This window comes from Bombina bombina, chromosome 7 (assembly GCF_027579735.1).
Source record: "Bombina bombina isolate aBomBom1 chromosome 7, aBomBom1.pri, whole genome shotgun sequence".
NCBI classification, from domain to species: Eukaryota; Metazoa; Chordata; class Amphibia; order Anura; family Bombinatoridae; genus Bombina; species Bombina bombina.
This window is the reverse complement of record NC_069505.1, coordinates 270,282,030-270,302,173: the sequence shown is the minus strand read 5'-3', so window position 1 is coordinate 270,302,173 and position 20,144 is coordinate 270,282,030. Positions and strand designations below refer to the sequence as shown.

Sequence of the window (20,144 nt, the reverse complement as noted above, 5' to 3'; positions counted from 1 at the left end):
GAAATGCAAGAATGTAAGTTTACATGCCGGCCCATTTTTGGTGAACAACCTGGGTTGTCCTTGCTGATTGGTGTATACATTCATCCATCAATAAAAAAGTGCTGTCCAGATGTCTGATCCAAAAAAAAGTTTAGATGCCTTCTTTTTCAAATAAAGATAGCAATAGAACGAAGAAAAATTTATAATAGGAGTACATTAGAAAGTTGCTTAAAATTGCATGATCTATCTGAATCACAAAAGAAAAAATTTGGGTTCAGTGTCCCTTTAAGTGTCATTCTCTTTGCCTCTGTACAATGGAGGAGGTGAAGTTTGGTGTCTGAAGATATAAATTCCTTTTTTGGGTACTTTTCCCTGCAAGCAAGGATTTGGGTTTAGCGGAGTCCACATCAATCTCTACAGTAGAGTAGTGGTGGCTTTTAAGCAGTTAGGAATTTGTGAGGTGGTCTTTACTTTCGTCTAGATTACGAGTATTGCGTTAGCCTTAAAAAGCAGCGTTGAGAGGTCCCTTTTAACGCCCACTGGTATTACGAGTCTGGCAGGTACAGGTGTACCGCTCACTTTTCTTCCGCAACTCGAGCATACCACAAATCCATTTACGTAAATTGCGTATCCTATCTTTTTAATGGGATTTGCCTAATGCCGGTATTACAAGTCTTGGAAAAAGTTAGCGGTACACCCTCTCCTGTCAAGACTCCTACCGCATTTAAAAATCAGTAGTTAAGAGTTTTATGGGCTAACGCCGTAACATAAAACTCTTAACTAAAGTGATAAAAAGTACACTAACACCCATAAACTACCTATTAACCCCTAAACCGAGCCCCCCCCCCACATTGCAAACACTTAAATACATTTTTTAACCCCTAATCTGCCGACCGGACATCGTCACCACTTCAATAAATATATTAACCCCTAAACCGCTGCACTCCCGCCTCGCAAACATTAGTTACATTTTATTAACCCCTAATCTGCCGTCCCTAACATCGCCGACACCTACCTACATTTATTAACCTCTAATCTGCAGCCCCCAACGTCGCCACAACTATATTAAATGTATTACCCCCTAAACCTAAGTCTAACCCTAAACCTAACACCCCCTAACTTAAACATAATTTAAAAAATTCTAAATAAAATTACTACAATTAACTAAATTATTCCTATTTAAAACTAAATACTTACCGATAAAATAAACCCCAAGATAGCTACAATATAACTAATTGTTACATTGTATCTAGCTTAGGGTTTATTTTTATTTTACAGGCAACTTTGTATTTATTTTAACTAGGTAGAATAGTTATTAAATAGTTATTAACTATTTAATAACTTCCTAGTTAAAATAAATACAAATATACCTGTAAAATAAATCCTAACCTAAGTTACAATTACACCTAACACTACACTATCATTAAATAAATTACCTAAATTAACTACAATTAATTACAATTAAATTAAAAAAAACTAAATTATGAAACAAATAAAATAATTAAAAAAATTTAAAACTAATTACACCTAATCTAATCCCCCTAATAAAATTAAAAAGCCCCCCAAAATAATAAAAATCCCTACCCTATACTAAATTACAAATAGCCCTTAAAAGGGCTTTTTGCGGGGCATTGCCCCAAAGTAATCAGCTCTATTACCTATAAAAAAAAAGACAATACCCCCCACCAACATTACAACCCACCACCCACACACCCAACCCTACTCTAAAACCCACCCAATCCCCCCTTAATAAAACCTAACACTACCCACTTGAAGATCACCCTACCTTGAGACGTCTTTACCCAACCAGGCAGAAGTGTCTTCATCCTATCGGGGCAGAAGAAGTCCTCCAGACGGGCAGAAGTCTTCATCCAGGCGGCATCTTCTATCTTCATCCATCCGGAGTGGAGCGGGTCCATCTTCAAGACATCCGACGCGGAGCATCCTCTTCTTCCGACGACTAACACTAAATGACGGTACCAAGATGGCGTCCCTTCAATTCCGATTGGCTGATAGAATTCTATCAGCCAATCGGAATTAAGGTAGAAAAAATCCTATTGGCCGATGCAATCAGCCAATAGGATTGAAGTTCAATCCTATTGGCTGATCCAATCAGCCAATAGAATGCAAGCTCACTCCTATTGGCTGATTGGATCAGCCAATAGGATTGAACTTCAATCCTGTTGGCTGATTGCATCAGCCAATAGGATTTTTCTACCTTAATTCCGATTGGCTGATAGAATTCTATCAGCCAATCGGAATTGAAGGGACGCCATCTTGGATGACGTCACTTAAAGGTATCGTCATTTAGTGTTAGTCGGAAGAAGAAGAGGATGCTCCGCATCAGATGTCTTGAAGATGGACCCGTTCCGCTACGGATGGATGAAGATAGAAGATGTCGCCTGGATGAAGACTTCTGACCGTCTGGAGGACTTCTGCCTGGATAGGATGAAGACTTCGGACCGTCTGAAGGACCACTTCTGCCCGGTTGGGTGAAGACGTCTCAAGGTAGGGTGATCTTCAAGGGGGTAGTGTTAGGTTTTATTAAGGGGTTGGGTGGGTTTTAGAGTAGGGTTGCGTGTGTGGGTGGTGGGTTGTAATGTTGGGGGGGGTATTGTCTTTTTTTTTTACAGGTAATAAAGCTGATAACTTGGGGGCAATGCCCCGCAAAAAGCCCTTTTAAGGGCTATTTGTAATTTAGTATAGGGTAGGGTTCCAGTCAGACACCATCACCTCAGTGGCTTACATCAACCATCATGGAGGAACTCTGAGTTCCTTAGCCATGAAGGAGGTGGCTCGGATTATTCAGTGGGCGGAAGATCACAATTGTTGTCTATCTGCCATCCACATTCCAGGAGTGGACAACTGGGAAGCAGATTTCCTGAGCAGACAGACATTTCATCCCGGGGAGTGGGCTCTCCATCCGGAGGTGTTCTCCAGGTTAACCCACAAGTGGAGTTAGATTTGATGACGCTTCAGCAGAACGCCAAACTTCCAAGGTACGGTTCAAAGTCAAGAGATCCGCAGGCTGCTCTGATAGAGGCACTGGCGGTACCTTGGGTTTTCGGTCTAGCATACTTGTTTCCTCCGTTTGTGGTCCTTCCACGAGTCATAGCTCTTATCAAACAGGAGAGAGTGTCTGCATGGCCTTGCAGGATCTGGTATGCAGACCTAGTAAAGATGTCATCTCTGCCACCTTGGGGGTTGCTTCCGAGGAAGGACCTTCTAACTCAGGGTCCATTCCTCCATCCATTAATGAGTCAGTCATTAAAACCATGCAACAGGCTTGCAAGCATGTTACTCATAAAATTTACCATAAGGTATGGCGTAAATACCTTTATTGGTGTGAATCCAAAGGCTACTCTTGGAGTAGGGTCAGGACTCCTAGGATTTTGTCTTTTCTCCAGGAAGGTCTGGAGAAAGGGTTGTCAGTCAGTTCTCTGAAAGGTCAGATTTCTGCTTTATCTATTCTTTTACATAAGCGTCTGACAGATGTGCCAGATGTTCAATCTTTTTGTCAGGCCCTGGTCAGAATCAGGTCTGTGTTTAAAGCTGTTGCTCCTCCTTGAAGCCTTAACCTTGTTCTTAACGTTTTGCAGCAGGCTCCGTTTGAGCCAATGCATTCTATAGATATTAAGTTGTTATCCTGAAAAGTTTTGTTTCTTATTGCTATCTCTTCTGCTCGGAGAGTCTCGGAACTCTCGGCCTTGCAGTGTGATTCGCCTTACCTTATCTTTCATGCAGATAAGGCGGTTCTTCGTACTAAATTGGGTTTTCTTCCGAAAATGGTTTCGGATAGAAATATTAATCAGGAAATTGTTGTTCCTTCTCTCTGTCCCAATCCTTCTTCTCATAAGGAAAGTCTGTTGCACAACTTGGATGTTGTGCATGCTCTAAAATTCTACCTACAGGCGACTAAGAATTTTCTCCAGTCTTCTGCCCTGTTTATTTGTTACTCAGGAAAGCGCAAGGGTCAGAAGGCTATGGCTACTTCTTTTTCCCTCTGGTTGAGAAGTATAATTAGTTGTGCTTATGGTCAGCAGCCTCCTGAGAGAATTACAGCTAATTCCACTTGGGCTATCTCCTCCTCTTGTGCTTTCAAAAATGAAGCTTCTGTGGAAAATTTGATACTTTTGCCTCGGCTGAGGCCTCTTTTGGGAGAAAGGTTCTTCAAGCGGTGGTGCCTTCTGTTTAGGTCTGCCTGCCTTGTTCTCCCTCCCTATTCATTCTGTGTCCTCTAGCTTGGGTATTGGTTCCCACTAGCAATTGGAATTATGTTGTGGACTCTCCATATCTTAGGAAAGAAAACAAAATGTATGCTTACCTGATAAATTTCGTTTTTTCAGGATATGGAGTGTCCACGACCCAACCCTTAATTAAGACAGTTATTTTTGACTAAACCTCAGGCACCTCTACACCTTTGTGTTATTCCTTTTTCCATTTCCCTTCAGTCAAATGACTGGGGATTATGGGTAGGGGAGTGACACTTAACAGCTTTGCTGTGGTGTTCTTTGCCTCCTCCTGCTGGCCAGGAGTGATATTCCCACTAGTAATTGGAATGACGTTGTGGACTCTCCATATCCGGAAAGAAAGAAATGTATCAGGTAAGCATAAATTTTGTTTTTATATATAAATAAATATTATTTTACCTTTCTTAAGCTGTTCTGCAGCAGCTATGGCTTCATGCAGTGTCACAGCCGCTCCAATTACAGTGACTTGGTCATCTTTGCTCTGAGCAACCACCTAAAGCAACACAAAGGCAAAATGACAAAATTATTAGAGCATGACATTTTTTTCCCTTATTCACTATAGCCATCTATGTGCTTAAAGGGACATGAAACCCAAAGATGTTATTTTGTGATTGAGACAGAACATGAAATGTTAAACAACTTTCCAATTTACTTCTAGTATCAAATTTGCTTTGTTCTCTTGGTATCATTTGATGACAAAATACCTAGGTAGGCTCAGGAGCTGTGAACTAACTGCCGATTGGTGGCTGCACATATATGTCTCTTGTGATTGGCTTACAGATGTGTTGAGTTATTTCCCAGCAGTGCATTGCTTCTCTTTCGATGAAGGATACCAAGAAAATGAAGCAAAATTGATAAAGGAGGTAAATTGGAAAGTTGTTTAAAATTGTATGTTCTTTCTGAACCATGAATGAATTTGTTTGGGTTTCATATCCCTTTAACTTCTTTAAAAGGGATAAATGCACAGGTAAAGTTCCGCACAGGAGCTGCAAGCATTGCAGCTACCAAGTAGAGAACAACTGGTAATCAATGATTACATAAGGCGGTTGCCCCTGACTGGCTCAATCAGAGCTTTGCAATGTCCCTTTAACTGTGACAGATAAGTGGAAAAAGGGATTGTCTGTAACATGCCTGCTGCTTTCCAGCAAATTAAAGGGACATTAAATTTTTGTTTTTTAAATATCTTACAGTTTGTTTCCAGACCTAGCATTGCTTCTGATTATATCTGAGAACAATGTAACAGTTTTGAGCTCTGCTTTCCAATATAGAGAGTTGTGGTGGTGGTGGTTTTAACAGCAACAAGTCAGAGAGGGGAAGTGGGCAGTTCTTGACAAATACAACCCCTGAGTATTTCTGTTACATTGCATTTAATTTTAAGAATGTTTTGTAAAGTACTGACATAATGTATATGCGACATGACATAAGAAGTTCAACCTCCGATCTTAAGAGACTCAACAATCAGTTTATTGTCTATCTCATTTTCTTTATGGGTTTGCAAATCCGGAAACAATGATGAACCAGTGAGCACTCCTTTAGTAAAACATAGCTTTTATTTCCCATAAACTTAAAATACAAAGAGTCGATTGTTTAGCATTTCAAAAGTCCGCACCTAGGGTTGGCTAAACGATCGACTCTTTGTATTTTACAATCATGGGAGATAAAAGCTACGTTTTACTAAAGGAGTGCTCCACTGTTTATCATTGTTTCCAGATTTGCTAATAAATCGTCTGAATACCGCGGGAAGCAGATTGATTATTGAATGGCAGCTGGGAGAAGTGATATGAACATGGTGAGAGTGGACTTTATACGGTGATACTGAGGAGGGAAATGAAAGTACAGTTGGTATCTGAAAGTCCCTAATGTTGGAAGAAAGGACTGTTCCTTCCTGTGGACCGGATCAAACAAGCCAAAAGGTTAATGTTCCATGTTTAATCTCCTACTATGCTCTTAATGTAAGGGAGTCGGGACAGATAAAAAGAAAGTTATATTAAAAGAATATACTCCTCCCATTACTTTAAAGCTAAAGCTTATTTGATAAGGAAAATTAATGTCATTTCTGTAATGCAAGAAATGGAAGAATATGAATATTTTATTGTGAAGTTCTTTACAGGTTTACCTTGCTATTATCAGCAACTATTTCTAATAATACAGCAAATTGTCAGCTGTTAAAGGACCTTAAACTTGACATTTCAATAACACATAGAGGCCTATTTATCAAATGTCTGTTGACCTGATCCGACAATGCGGATCAGGTCCGACAGACATCGCTGAATGAGGAGAGTAATACGCTCTCCGTATTCAGCATTGCACCAGCAGCTTTTGTGAGCTGCTGGTGCAACGCCGCCCCCTGCAGACTCGCGGCCAATCAGCCGCCAGTAGGGAGGTGTCAATCAACCCGATCGAGTATGAATTGTGGCGATTCCTGTCCGCCTGCTCAGAGCAGGCGGACAGGGTTATGGAGCAGCGGTCTTTAGACCGCTGCTTCATAACTGCTGTTTCTGGCGAGTCTGAAGATTCGCCAGAAACACGGGCCCACAAGCTCCATATGGAGCTTGATAAATGGGCCTCATAAAATCTTTTACTATTGCAAGTGAAACATTATTGGAATATACATTCATTATTTATTTTGCTACCGGAAGGTTTGGGTTAATAATATTAGGCAATTTATGTGAGCTTTTGTTTACTTCACCCTCACCTCTAACATTCTCAACAGTCACATTTTTGTAAAGGGTGCATTACTAGTTTTGCATCAACAATCATAATATAGGAGAATCATTCTTTTCAATAGTAACTAAGCTGAATCAGTGGTAAACCCCCTTAAAGGGTCATTAAACCTCAATTTTTTCTTTCATGATTCAGATAGAAAATACAATTTTAAACACATTTCTAATTTACTTATATTATCTAATTTGCTTAATTCTCTTGATATTCTTTCCTGAAAAGCATATCTAGATAGGCTTAGTAGCTTCTGATTGGTGGCTGCACATAGATGCCTCATATGATTGGCTTACCCATGTGCATTGCTATTTCTTTAACTAAGGATATCTAAAGAATGAAGCAAATTAGACAATAGAAGTAAATTGGAATGTTGTTTAAAATTGTATTCTCTGTCTGCATAATGAAAGAAGAATTTTGGGTTTAATGTCCCTTTAAGGGAAGAAATAAGGGCTTCCCAGGTCTCTCAACAGCACATGTGCAAACAGAGTTTGTGCTATATCTGAATATTAGTTTGTGATTGGTAAGCACAAATTCTTTTTTTCTGGAGGACAGGGAAATCAGTGAAATTAATAAACAAAAAACTATATACTCATTCGACAAAATAAAGCTGCAGTTTTCATTGTAAAATTATTTTCAGATATAAAGGTTCAAAATCATGTAGTTTACAATTTGTGTTTAGTGGTGTTTAGTTATCCGACTGACATATAGAGCTTAGAATTCCATAAGCAACAATACTTACTTTGGCTTTTCCTATCTTGAATTCCTCATTGTTGTTATAAATAACAGAATTTTCAGGGCGACTTGTCCGGATAAAACATATTCCCTGTTTCACAAAATAAAATATATATATATATATCTTTAAGTTTATAAGGTTTATTATCATGTGATTTCATCATTCCTTAATTATTTAAAAAATAACCAGTGTATATACAGTAATACATCCTGTTTGTATATTCACTAATTGTAAAATTGCTTCCTACAATAAGAATGTTCAATAATAAATAAATATTTGTGTGAAAAAAGTTCATCCACAACATGGCAAGTTTACAATTCACCAATATTATTAATGAATAATGCCTAGATTACAAGTGGAGCGCAAAATTATTAGCGCTATAGTGTGTTAACATCGCTTGAGCGCAATCAATATGGCTTATATTTTTTTGTGCTCAGATTACAAGCCCAAAGTTGTTTTTTATCGATTGAGCAATAGTCTAGGGGGCATTAACATCTGCATGACGGATAGTACTGGTGCGCTAATTGCCTCACATAATAGAATGGGTGCGCGCAGTGAAATTCATGTCTGATGTAGTTTGAGTGCTAAACCGATGATGCACGTTATAGTTCTGTGCTATATTATATAGTTTACTTCAGGTGCTAAAAAGCGCTATATTGGATTACACTCAAGCGCACAACTTAACTCACCATTTGTAATACAAGCACAAGCGTGGTAATAACGCTCCCTGCGCTATTTATCAAAAGTATAGACCTCGCAATAAAAGTCTGTTGATTTAAGATTTTTGGTAAAATATTTTACCATCCACTTGTAATACTAGAGTGTGCGTTATTCTTTGCTTAAGGTCACCCTAAGGATATCGCACCTTGCGCTTCTTATTGTGGTCCTCTTGTAATCTAGCTATAAATGTATTATTTTTATGTCAGTAATAATTCCTGGGGATGTATAATGCATTTTTGTACATAGGACGGGTGTTTGTGAAGAGTGTATTGTTGAACATAAACATTTATGAGACTTTGGTCAATTATTGGTCAACTACAAAAATAAAGTCATCAAATGTACTGCATTACTGTGATGGGTTGTAGGTAACGTGGTACAATCCCCATTATGTTTTATATATTGCTCAATGCAAAAGCTAAGAACAAGCTATTATGAATACATATACATTTCTTGACATGTTTATCAGCAAATAAAGTAGAAACTAAAATGTTACAGAACTCAATAACGCCTCAACATTGTTGTGTTACCAGCCAAAATATCGCCTCATAAAAAAAAGGTTTATGTTTGGATTTTTTTTCTGCCAAAGTCTCACTTCTTTATTCTACTGTTGATTGAGATATTTTGGTTACAGCGATACTGTTGAAGAAGACCAAGCTTATTGCTATTTCAACAATCATGGGGAGACTTTTATTGAATAAACACAAACCACACAAATTCACTGACCTTTGTGTTTGCAGCAATTTCCACTGCTCTCTCTGTAGACACAGCGTCACTTGGGTAAAAAACAGTTGCTGTAGGTACAGCCCTAAACATGGCAATATCCTCCAAAGCCATCTGAGATGGCCCATCCTCCCCTGTAATAGAGACATATACTGAAATGTATCGGCATTAAATATTCTATATTGGGGAAGCTTTGCATTTAGTAAAGCCAAGGAATCATGGTTAGCATCCTAAGAATCATGGTTAACATCCTAAGAATCCTGGTTAGCATCCTAAGAATCCTGGTTAGCATCCTAAGAATCCTGGTTAGCATCCTAAGAATCATTGTTAGCATCCTAAGAATCATTGTTAGCATCCTAAGAATCATTGTTAGCATCCTAAGAATCATGGTTAGCATCCTAAGAATCATGGTCAGCACCCTAAGAATCATGGTTAGCACCCTAAAAATCATGGTAAGTACCCTAAGAATTATGGTTAGCACCCTAAAAATCATGGTTAGTCTAAAAATCATGGTTAGCACCCTAAGAATCATGGTTAGTGTCGCACCAGCCATTAATCTTTGACATGCTTTCATAAACATATATAAACATAGAGATGCTTTACAATTTCAGTACTAGCAGAAATATATTTTTTATGTTCTTTGCTGTTGATGTATACAGGCATACTGTAAGTATATATGTAAACTGCCTCACCATAATTCATGTCAGAAGTAGCCTGTGCAACTCTTTCACAGTTAAGCATATAGCACATTTTTTTCAGGCGTCTCTTAAAGGGATATAGAACTCAAAACCTTTCCAATTTGCTTCTATTTACCCTTTTATCTTGTTATCCTTGGTTAAAACTTCTTTTTTTTCCATGACAGCATACTGATGTAGGCTCAAGAGTATGCATACGGCTTGAGATCTGTATGTATAAAATTCTCTCGCTTGTATATGTGCTTTTATAATGTGTTACTTATCTCCTTCCCAGCCAAGTGGTAAAAGCTTTATGGTTGGAATTACTTTTTTTTACTGATGTAGGCTCAGAAGTGTGCACCTGTCTTAGCACTATATAGTGGTGGGGTGTGTAGCAAAGTAACCTGTAGATGGAGCTATACAGTGCAGTAGTTTTAATAAATGTGTTGTAAAGCTATATGGTAAACTATGCTCATGCTGTTGTATAGTTAGAAGGACTGTTTAAAGGGACACTGAACCCACATTTTTTCTTTTGTAATTCAGATAGAGCTTGCAATTTTAAGCAACTTTCTAATTTACTCCTATTATCAATTTTTCTTCGTTCTCTTGCTATCATTATTTGAAAAAGAAGGCATCTAAGCTTTTTTTTTGTTTCAGTACTCTGGACAGCACTTTTTTATTGGTGGATGAATTTATCCACCAATCAGCAAGGACAACCCAGGTTGTTCACCAAAAATGGGCCGGCATCTAAACTTATATTCTTGCATTTCAAATAAAGATACCAAGAGAATGAAGAAAATTTGATAATAGGAGTAAATTAGAAAGTTGCTTAAAATTTCATGCTCAATCACGAAAGAAATTTTTTGGGTACAGTGTCCCTTTAATAAAGAATGTTTGAACACAAATGGAGAGTGCATCTATGTTTGGATAGGAGACATCTAAACAGTGTGTGCAGTAGTAGCAAGTGCAGGCTTTTTACTTCTATATTCCTTTAACCCCTTAACATTCATGATTCAGAAAGAGCATGCAATTTTAAACAACTTTCTAATTTACTCCTATTATCATCAATTTTTCTTTGTTCTCTTGGAGGTCTATTTAACAATACGGATCAGGTCCGACAGACATCGAATACGGAGAGCAATACTCTCTCCGTATTTAGCAATGCACCAGCAGCTCTTGTGAACTGCTGGTGCAACGTCGCCCTCTGCAGATTCACGGCCAATTGGCCCCCAGCAGGGGGGTGTCAATTAACCCGATCGGGTTGAATTGTGGTGATCTCTGTCCGCCTCCTCAGAGCAGGCGGACAGGTTATGGAGCAGCGGTCTTTAGACCGCTGCTCCATAACTTGTGTTTCTGGTGAGTCTGAAGGCTCGCCAGAAGCACGGGGCGTCAAGCTCCATACAGAGTTTGATAGATATGCCCCTTTGGTATCTTTATTTGAAAAATCAAGAATGTAATCAAAGCAGCCGGCCCATTTTTGGTTTAGAACCTGGATAGCACTTTCTGATTGGTTTCTAAATGTAGCCACCAATCAGCAAGCGCTACCCAGGTTCTGAACCAAAAATGGTCTTGCTCCTAAGCTTACATTCAAATAAAGATACTAAGAGAACAAAGAAAAATTGATAATAGGCGTAAATTAGAGAGTTGCTTAGAATTGCACAGGTCCCACCACACAATTATACCCTCCCTCCTCCCTTCTAGTCACCGGAAAAAGCACAAGACCGTGCTAATAATCACACAAGCCTCATAGAAAGACCAGGATATGTCTCTGGTCTTTAAGTGGTTAAATGAAATTATAATTTATCACGCCCTGACGAAGCTCCATTGTATAGCCAATGGAAGTGAAACGTACGTAGGAGTTGGCTATGCGCTCTGGCACCCGATGTTTGGTTTGTTAAAACTTTTTGTGCTCATACGATATGAAAACTTGGCAACGCTACATTACGCCTCGGTACACTACAGCGACAAGGCATGTACGGATTTGGATTTCAGTAAGAACCTTCTAACACACTAAGGAGAGGTACAAAATTGTATGACAGATACGGAACCACATTTGTGGAAGCTTGTCTGATGTTGCCTGCTGTCCGGACTGTTTGCTTTGCTGAAAACTGAATTTGTGTTACCTTCTGTCATTCCTTTTTATAGGACGTTGAGGAGGGGTATGATAATAAATTGTGTGAAAAATACGGAACCCCACTTATGGAAGTTTGCTTGATGCTGTTTGCTCTCCGGACGGTTTACTTTGATGAAAACGGACCTCTTGCTGTTTCTTGCCATTTCTTTTCCTGCACGCCATGATTTGCACTTTATTCTGCTGCTTATCTGCATATGTGCTTGTTGCCTAACATGCATAGATCCCCACGGTACACTGCCCAGACATTGCCTGTTAATATACAGGGTTTGGTGCAGCAGGGTGTTGCATGTCATAAACCATGTATCTGGGATGCCAGAACTGTCTATATTAATATTTGCTATATAATGCTATTCACTTTTGTACTTTATATGTCACTAATTGTATATATATATTTTATTTATTTTTTTTTTTTAAATTTCTAGGGGTATTTGTGTGTTTATTATGCCACAGTAACGGATTATGCCTACCAATGAACGTGTGTGAATTAAATAAAAACAATTTATTATTACTATTTAAAAGAGTGCTGAAGTCCCATTCTTTAAATACAAGGTTTATTATATCCTTGGTATCTATCTTTTTCAGTTTAAATAAATATAGTTCCATTGGGTCTGCACCGCTATAATTACTTTTACTATATATAATTTAAATATAATTGTTGAGCTGGTTCAAATTTTATATCTGTTAAATGAAATTATGTTTGAAATTTTAGTTACCAGCAAGACATCAGAATAAAAGTGAAGCATGCCATAATTGTATTATCTAATTCTAACTATTTTGTTTCTTGTTTTCTTTTATTACGAATATCATTTAGTTAAAAAAAATAAAAAAAAATACACAAATAAAATAATTCCACAATTAAATCTACAAATTAATTTTCTATATACACCATACAAAACAAATCTCAAGCAGTGCATGCAAATCTACCTGCAAACAGAATTCTTCTTCTGTATAGGAGAACAAAGTGAAGAGAATTATGAAGGAACTACAAGAAAGACAGTGAGAGTTTAACATGGGAAATAACAGAATGACAAGATATGTCTTAAAGGGGTATACATTTTTCTGTAATTTTATTCTGAAAAATGTGTTGACTCTAAAATCCCCTTTTTACGTGAGCAGGCTGCTGTAAAACAGTAATACATTTTAACTAGGAGCATTTTTGCTAATGGAGTATAATGAAAACATGCTTCTATTAAAAATGTAAATGTAACAATGCATGTTTCAAATGTGATGTTTCTTTCCCTTTAATAATGCAAAAACCATTAAAAAATAACGGTTAGATTCTGAGGGGCAGTAAATATTTACTACGAGGGAAATGATACATTTCTCAATATGAGTTACATATATGGCTTAGAAAGTTTCCAAACAAGAGGGTGTTTTGTAGAAACACTGAGTGGTTTTGTTGATTGCACCAAACACAAATAAAGAAGAAAATAGGAAGTTCGTAAAAGACAAAAATGTGTGGCACTATTTGTATAGAGTGTATACTAGCTTGCTTGAGTGAAATAAACAGTAAGAATTAGAATTATTATTAAATATTAATGGATTTTACCACGTTCAAAGCAGATATTTCTGATTTCAATTTAAAGGGACATTAAACACTAAATAAATGCTAGATAGAATGATGCAGTCAAAGAAAAGATTAGTCTGAGAATAACATCTAGATGTATTTTTTAAAGTTTCTTTAGCCTTTTAAATATTGACAACATAAATGTAAAGTTGTAGTGTCTATAAAACAATGGGAGCTGCCATGTTGTAACTTAGGTTACCTTCTCTGCTGTGGCCAATTAGGGACAGTTATAAATAGGTCACTAGAGTGTGCAGCCAATGGCTGTGTGGAATATAACAGTGTTCTGCACTTCCATTTCTAACAGGAACTGAAAAGCTCACAATTTCAGAATGGAATTGCAGGAAAAGGAGACAAAATAAATAATAAAAGTAGATTGCAGTATATATATATATATATATATATATATATATATATATATATATATATATATATATATATTTATATCTAAAAAATTTTAACAATTTTATATTATATTGTTTGATGTCCCTTTAAAAACAGTAGCTATACCGATTTAGTGAACATCAGCAACTATTAAACAATTAAAACAAACAACTGCACAACTGTTTGTAATAGTAATTTCATCTATCATGCTCTGTATGGACAATTAACTAGTTGTAACGATTGGGGTTTTAATGGTTATTTTTGATACTACTAATTATTGTCAATAGGAGGCAACAGAGCAAAATATTTTAATGTAATTATCTATTAATAATTTTATTATAATTTATTTGTAAACCAACACATTTTTTTACAAGCACTGGTAGCTATTTAGTGAGATATATGGTGGAAATAATCGTTTTGTTCTAGCTACTCTGCCGTTATCTGATATTTTACAAGATAAATGTTTTATATTACATTCAGGATAGCCTAGGCCCTAGTGTTAATCACAGGAAAAGTCACTTTTTTGGAAGGGTTTTCCTTGGTTGTAAAAAAGAGAAAAAATAGTCAGAGTATTTATGCAAAACGTATTATGTAACATCACCTAGATATTAAAGGGAGATTAAACACTTTGAGATGGTAATATAAAATGATAAATCATATATAAAAAAAAAATCTGCAATATAATTTCATTATTTATTTTGCCCCTCTTTCCTGTAATTCCATTTTGAAATTGTGAGCTTTCAATCCCTGTTAGAAATGGAAGTGCAGAACAGTTATATTCCACACAGCCATTGGCTGCACACTCTAGTGACCTATATATAACTGTCCCTAATTGGCCACGGCATGGAAGGGAACCTAAGTTACAACATGGCAAGCTCCCATTGTTTTATAGACACTAAAACTTTACACTTATTTTGCCAATATTTAAACAGCTAATTACATTTTTTTTAAATACATCTAGATGTTAGTCTCAGACTAATCTTTTATTTGACTGCATCATTCTATCTAGCATTTATTTAGTGTTTAATGTCCCTTTAAATATGTTTTAAAATGACACAAATGAGTTATACAAATAGTTAAAGTCAGCTACAGATATAATGCACTGCAAACTTTAAAAATAGATTAACGGGATATGAAAAACAAAATGTTTGTGCTCCAGATGCCTACCTAGGTATCCCTTCAACACAGAATATCATGGGACTGAAGCAAATTTGATAGCAGAAGTAAATTGGAAACCTTTTTAAAATATGTTCTGTCTGAATCACAAAATAAAAATTTTGGGTTTCATATCTATTTAAAGGACACTCAAGTCAAAATAAACTTTTATGATTCAGATAAAGCAGCAGTTTTAAGACACTTTCCAATTTACTTCCATTATCAAATTTGTCACAGTCTTTTTATATGCACACTTTTTGGGGCACTAGATCCTACTGAGCATGTGCACAAGGTCACAGGTTATACATATTGTAGTCTGTGATTGGCTGATGTCTGTCACATGATACAGGGGGCTGGAAAATGGGAGAAAAAATTAATTTGTCAGAAAAAAAAATCTACTGCTTGTTTGAAATTCATTGTAGGTGGTAAATCATTGTCTTTTTATTATGCACTTGTTAATTATGCAATTCTACTGCATTGAGTGGTCCTTTAAGTCAAACCTAGGACCAGGGATAGGCACAGGCCAGGGCTGTGGCGGACATTTTCCAAAGTAAAGACCTTAGTGAAGGACACCAAGGTACATTTCAAATTAGAAACATAAAAAACACTCACTTTACCGAGAGGTTAGTGGATGCATGGTGGAATGGCCATCCAGCAGATGTGGTAGAGACAGTGAAGGAGTTTAAATTTGCATGGGATAAGCATAAGGCTATGCTAGGTAAAAGATAAGGCCAGGAACTAATGAAAGTATTTAGAAAGATGGGCCGAATGGTTCCAATCTGCTGACACATTCTATGTTTCTTTAAGTCAGGAGAGCGGCATTACAGACACCAATCTAGTCAGGGCAGTTTATTTATAATCCCTCCCTCACTGGATATCCCCCCTGCAGCAAAGCAATGTTCCATACAGCATGGGCAGCACTTTTCATGTACTCCCATCAGCATGCAGAAATAAAATCTGTATCTGCGGTGAAGCAGGACTGAATTCCACCTGAGAAGAAGCAGGACAGAATTGTTACCAGCTCTCCTAGATCTCCTAGATCTATTCCCTGCAGAGAGCCTGTTTTAACCCCTCACTCTCCCCTGGGTGGTCTCAGAATGCAGACACCTGGCTGCTAATAAATTCACTGGGGGTCCCAGTGCAAACAGGCTCTTTAAATTGGCTGCTCTGACTCCAATCCTTCTCAGACGGTATCATGTGTCCCAGCAGCAGGAGCCTCCAGGAGAAACCTGTTGCTGGGACACAGGATTGGGGGGAGTCTGGGACCCCTGTTTAAATAGAAACCTGGAGACTCCTGCTGCTGGGACACAGGATACTGTCTGAGAATGATTGAAGACAGAGCCGCCAGTTTAAAGAGGTTGCTTGGGGGCTCTGCAACTCCTGACCAAACCCACCCACCTTGATGTTAATCAAATGATCATCATGGTTGGTTACTAATTTGGTTAGGTAAGGTTTTTTTAGAGTAGGCAGCGGTCTGCTACTTCTACACACAGACACCAGCACCAACGCTGCTGCACATCAAGGAATTGGTACGGGTCATGACTCATGGGTGGTTGACACAGGCTGCACTGCAGGCAGCTTGCTCCTTTCTTTCACTCACTTTTTCGCTACTGATTGACATCACGTGGGCACAGCCCCAATCCTGCAAAATGTGGTGCCACTTGCGTCAAGGAGAAGTAACAGGACCAGCATTCATCTGTCCTACCCCTTCCTCCCCACCACAAACTGTGTGGCGGACACTGCAAGGGCCAGTCACGGACACCAGTGTCCGTGTACGGACACCTTGCCTATACCTGTCTAGGACAACTTCCAGGTCTAAATTTCTGTATTTATTCTGTTTATATAGATCTGAATCTTAAAAAAGTGTCCAGGCTGCTAGAATATTTGCTTTGGTGGAAACCTATCACTTTTAAGGCAAGACTTTCTTCATTGTATAGTTGGTATCAAAATACTATTTTGGCTTTTACTTGTTTAAGAATTCATCACCATAATAAAGAAAACAATGAGAAGTTCAATTTGTTTTCTTTTCTGACCCCTGTATGGCCCACCCTGTGACAATATTCAGTTACCTATATAAAGAATAACACTATATGTTACACCTCCTAATACCATGAACACTTCTTCATAAACTAAATACATTATTGCACCTTCTCATACCCTCATCTCGGACATTGTGGGGCCTCAGAAAATGCGGGGTCCAGGGTGGGGGCCCCTCTTGCCTGCGTTTACACCCCTTATGTCCATTATACAGACATATTGCGGCAATGAATTGTACCTCTATGGTGTTGGGTTTTCACTTTGTTACTGACACTCACCGATTGAGACACCGCTGTGAGATCCGACCAAGTTGATGTTGCTTTCAGATATGGCTGCCATTCGGATTTGATCAAACGCTCTGGTGAAGAATGTGGCAAAGGCACTGGCAAATGCAACCGTTCTATCTCTTGTGGCGGCACCCACTGCAACACTCACCTGCAAAGCCCCAAAATATGGTCAGGTTACTAAAAATACAAATTATTCAGTTAATATATTTATCTCTTGTTCTTGCCAACTCAAAGCTCTACATAATTTATATATCTTATTGATGTTTATAAAAAAAAATATTATAAAAATAAAATACACTTTTTTTGGCCTAGATTATGAGTGGAGTGCAAAACTGTGCTTTCTCAAGCGCGATATTTGCGATCCACTCAGTAATACCAGTGCACGCAAATGTGCGCTCACAAGAGCACACTTTCATAGGCTCCAATGAGAGCCTCGTTCTCATGCCGTGAGACACGGCAAAGTACCTAGCGCAGCAAATTAAAAATATATGAATATGTATATATAATTAGGTTTATATGTGTATATATATTTATTATATTTACAGTGAAAACACGGTACCCATTCACCTCTATGTAAAGGCACTTTTCAGTGCCACTTTTTTCTAACACCCCACATCCCCTCACTTTTAAAAAAACAACTGTCCACTTTATATTGGGGGCAATTGGGGCACATATTTTTAATTAGCCAGGGGTCTGACTTCTGGTTGATTGCACTAAGCGCAAAGTGCTACTGCAACGTGAGCCCAATTTGCCCCTGTACGGGCGCACATTAAAAAAGCGCTCCACTTGTAATCTAGCCCATGGTTAGAATAAATTTCAATTTATTCACAATGAATTTAACTCCTGCAAAGGACATACGTCATGTTATAATATCTAGCTGCAGCCTAATCTGGATGTATACAGCAGCATTTAAATGCTTTTAATGGATTGTGTAGAACGTACAATTTTAAACATCTTTCCAATTTAATTCTATTATCAATGTTGCATAGTTCTCCTGTATCTTTTGTTAAAGAGCAATCCTAGATGAGTTCATGAGCGTGCAAGTCTCCTTAGCCATCTGGCAGCAGTGTTGGCAACAATATTTATATCAATGTCACACATAGTTGCATACACTACTGCCACAAAATGCTACAGATGTTCTATGAAAGAAAAGTTTGCAACTTTGTATAACATTGATATAAACATTGTTGCAAACACTGCTTCCAGATAGCTACATGCACTCTCCTGAGCTCAGTCTAACAAAGGATACCAAGAGATCTAAGCTAAATTGATAATAAAAATAAATTGGAAAGTTGATTAAAATTGTATGCTCTGTCTAAATCATGAACATTGAATTTTGTCTTTACTGTCCCTTTAAGCATAATTACCATGTTCTGTTCAGCAATGTAGCATTCAATGAAACGGTCTGGATGTTCCTTCTTGAACATGTCTGCAAATGTTGAATTTTTGGTGTCTCCATCCAGAGCGATCACTCTCTTGTTAGAGTGACCTAATTTAGCGAGTGCCACACCATAAGCTTTGCGAGTTGCAATCTGCAATAAAAAAAAAAGGTTGAAATTATAACATTTTAAACAGCTTCTTGCAATATGAACAGGGTCGGATTAAAGGGAAATTGCTTAATGCATTAGAGCTTGTAATCTTTGCATTGCTGATCACAGTTATGTGGTTAACACCTGCTAAGGGATTAAACCAGTGCTTTCCAAACTGTGTGTCGGCAGCAGTGTGTAGGTGTGTCCCTGCTTTAGCATAATTTTTTTTAAATATGTTTTTTTGGTTTCTGACTTTCCGCCTGCCTGCTACGCATATCACATGGTTGACACGTGATTGATACCTAGGAGGTCACAGATCATCTTAACCTATTGGCGCAGCTCAGTGGGAACTGAAACTATTCCCATTGGTGGCTTTGGCGGCACATTGGCTCCTGACTGCACGTGTAGTCTCCTTAATTGGCTAGTGACTGCATGTGTAGTCAGTGAGTGAGACAGCAGTGTGTTTGCAGTGCGGGCAGTAGTCAATCGGACTCACCGAGCTCTGAGGGCGGCAGCTTAAACGCTGAGCTGAAGTCAGAGGGGTTTTTTTTTTGCAACTAGCTCCCACTAGTGCATTGCTGTTCCTGCTCTTGATATATGGATAAGAAGGGGAAGCTTAAAAATGCGAGTGTCTAATATTCCGCCAAATATTCATAAACTGTGTTCATCCCATCAACCTCATACATCCCATTAAAATAGTAAGTAGCTATTGGTGTTGTTAAACTTTTTTTAATTCTTGCACATACATACTGTTACCTGTAAATACATTTTGTTATTATATAATTTATGTATGTGTCTGTATCTCTTAGAACAAGTTAGTTTAACCTCCTGTTTGCCAGTACAACTGAATTACTGTGTCGCGAAATGATGTAGGTCTAAAAAGTGTGTCACCGACATGAAAAGTTTGGAAAGCTCTGGATTAAACACATATATAAAGTTCTGCTCTAGAGCAGTAAATGCATTGCAGTTCCTAAGTAGGAAATCATTGGTGATTGGTTGATATGTGCAACTGATGCTTCTGATTGGCTCACTAAGTTTTTTGCTTGGGATCCCCAATGCTTGAGGTAACTAAATAGGATTTCACCTATGTGTTTAACCACTTAGCAGAGGTTATACACATAGGCCTAGAATACAAGTGGAGCGCCAATTTATTGTGCAATAAAAAAAAAATCAACCATTGCAAGTGGCTGGTTATTGCTACCGCGAGCTTGCGGCAGCAGTTTGCGCTTATAAAATTAACTAGAGATCAGATAAATGTGC

The 20,144-nt window shown here is 37.9% G+C and overlaps 1 protein-coding gene across 1 annotated transcript in view; it reads right to left on the bottom strand.

Moving 5' to 3' along the window:
- The window catches only part of TKT (transketolase), a 106,287-nt gene that overhangs the window by 16,753 nt on the left and 69,390 nt on the right, over window positions 1-20,144 (bottom strand). The window contains exons 8-12 of the mRNA XM_053720747.1: window positions 18,723-18,887; window positions 17,347-17,503; window positions 9,124-9,254; window positions 7,687-7,770; window positions 4,629-4,722 (exon numbers count right to left, since the gene is read on the bottom strand). Coding sequence (XP_053576722.1) covers window positions 4,629-4,722; window positions 7,687-7,770; window positions 9,124-9,254; window positions 17,347-17,503; window positions 18,723-18,887 — 631 coding nt within the window. The remainder of the gene's footprint in view (window positions 1-4,628; window positions 4,723-7,686; window positions 7,771-9,123; window positions 9,255-17,346; window positions 17,504-18,722; window positions 18,888-20,144) is intronic.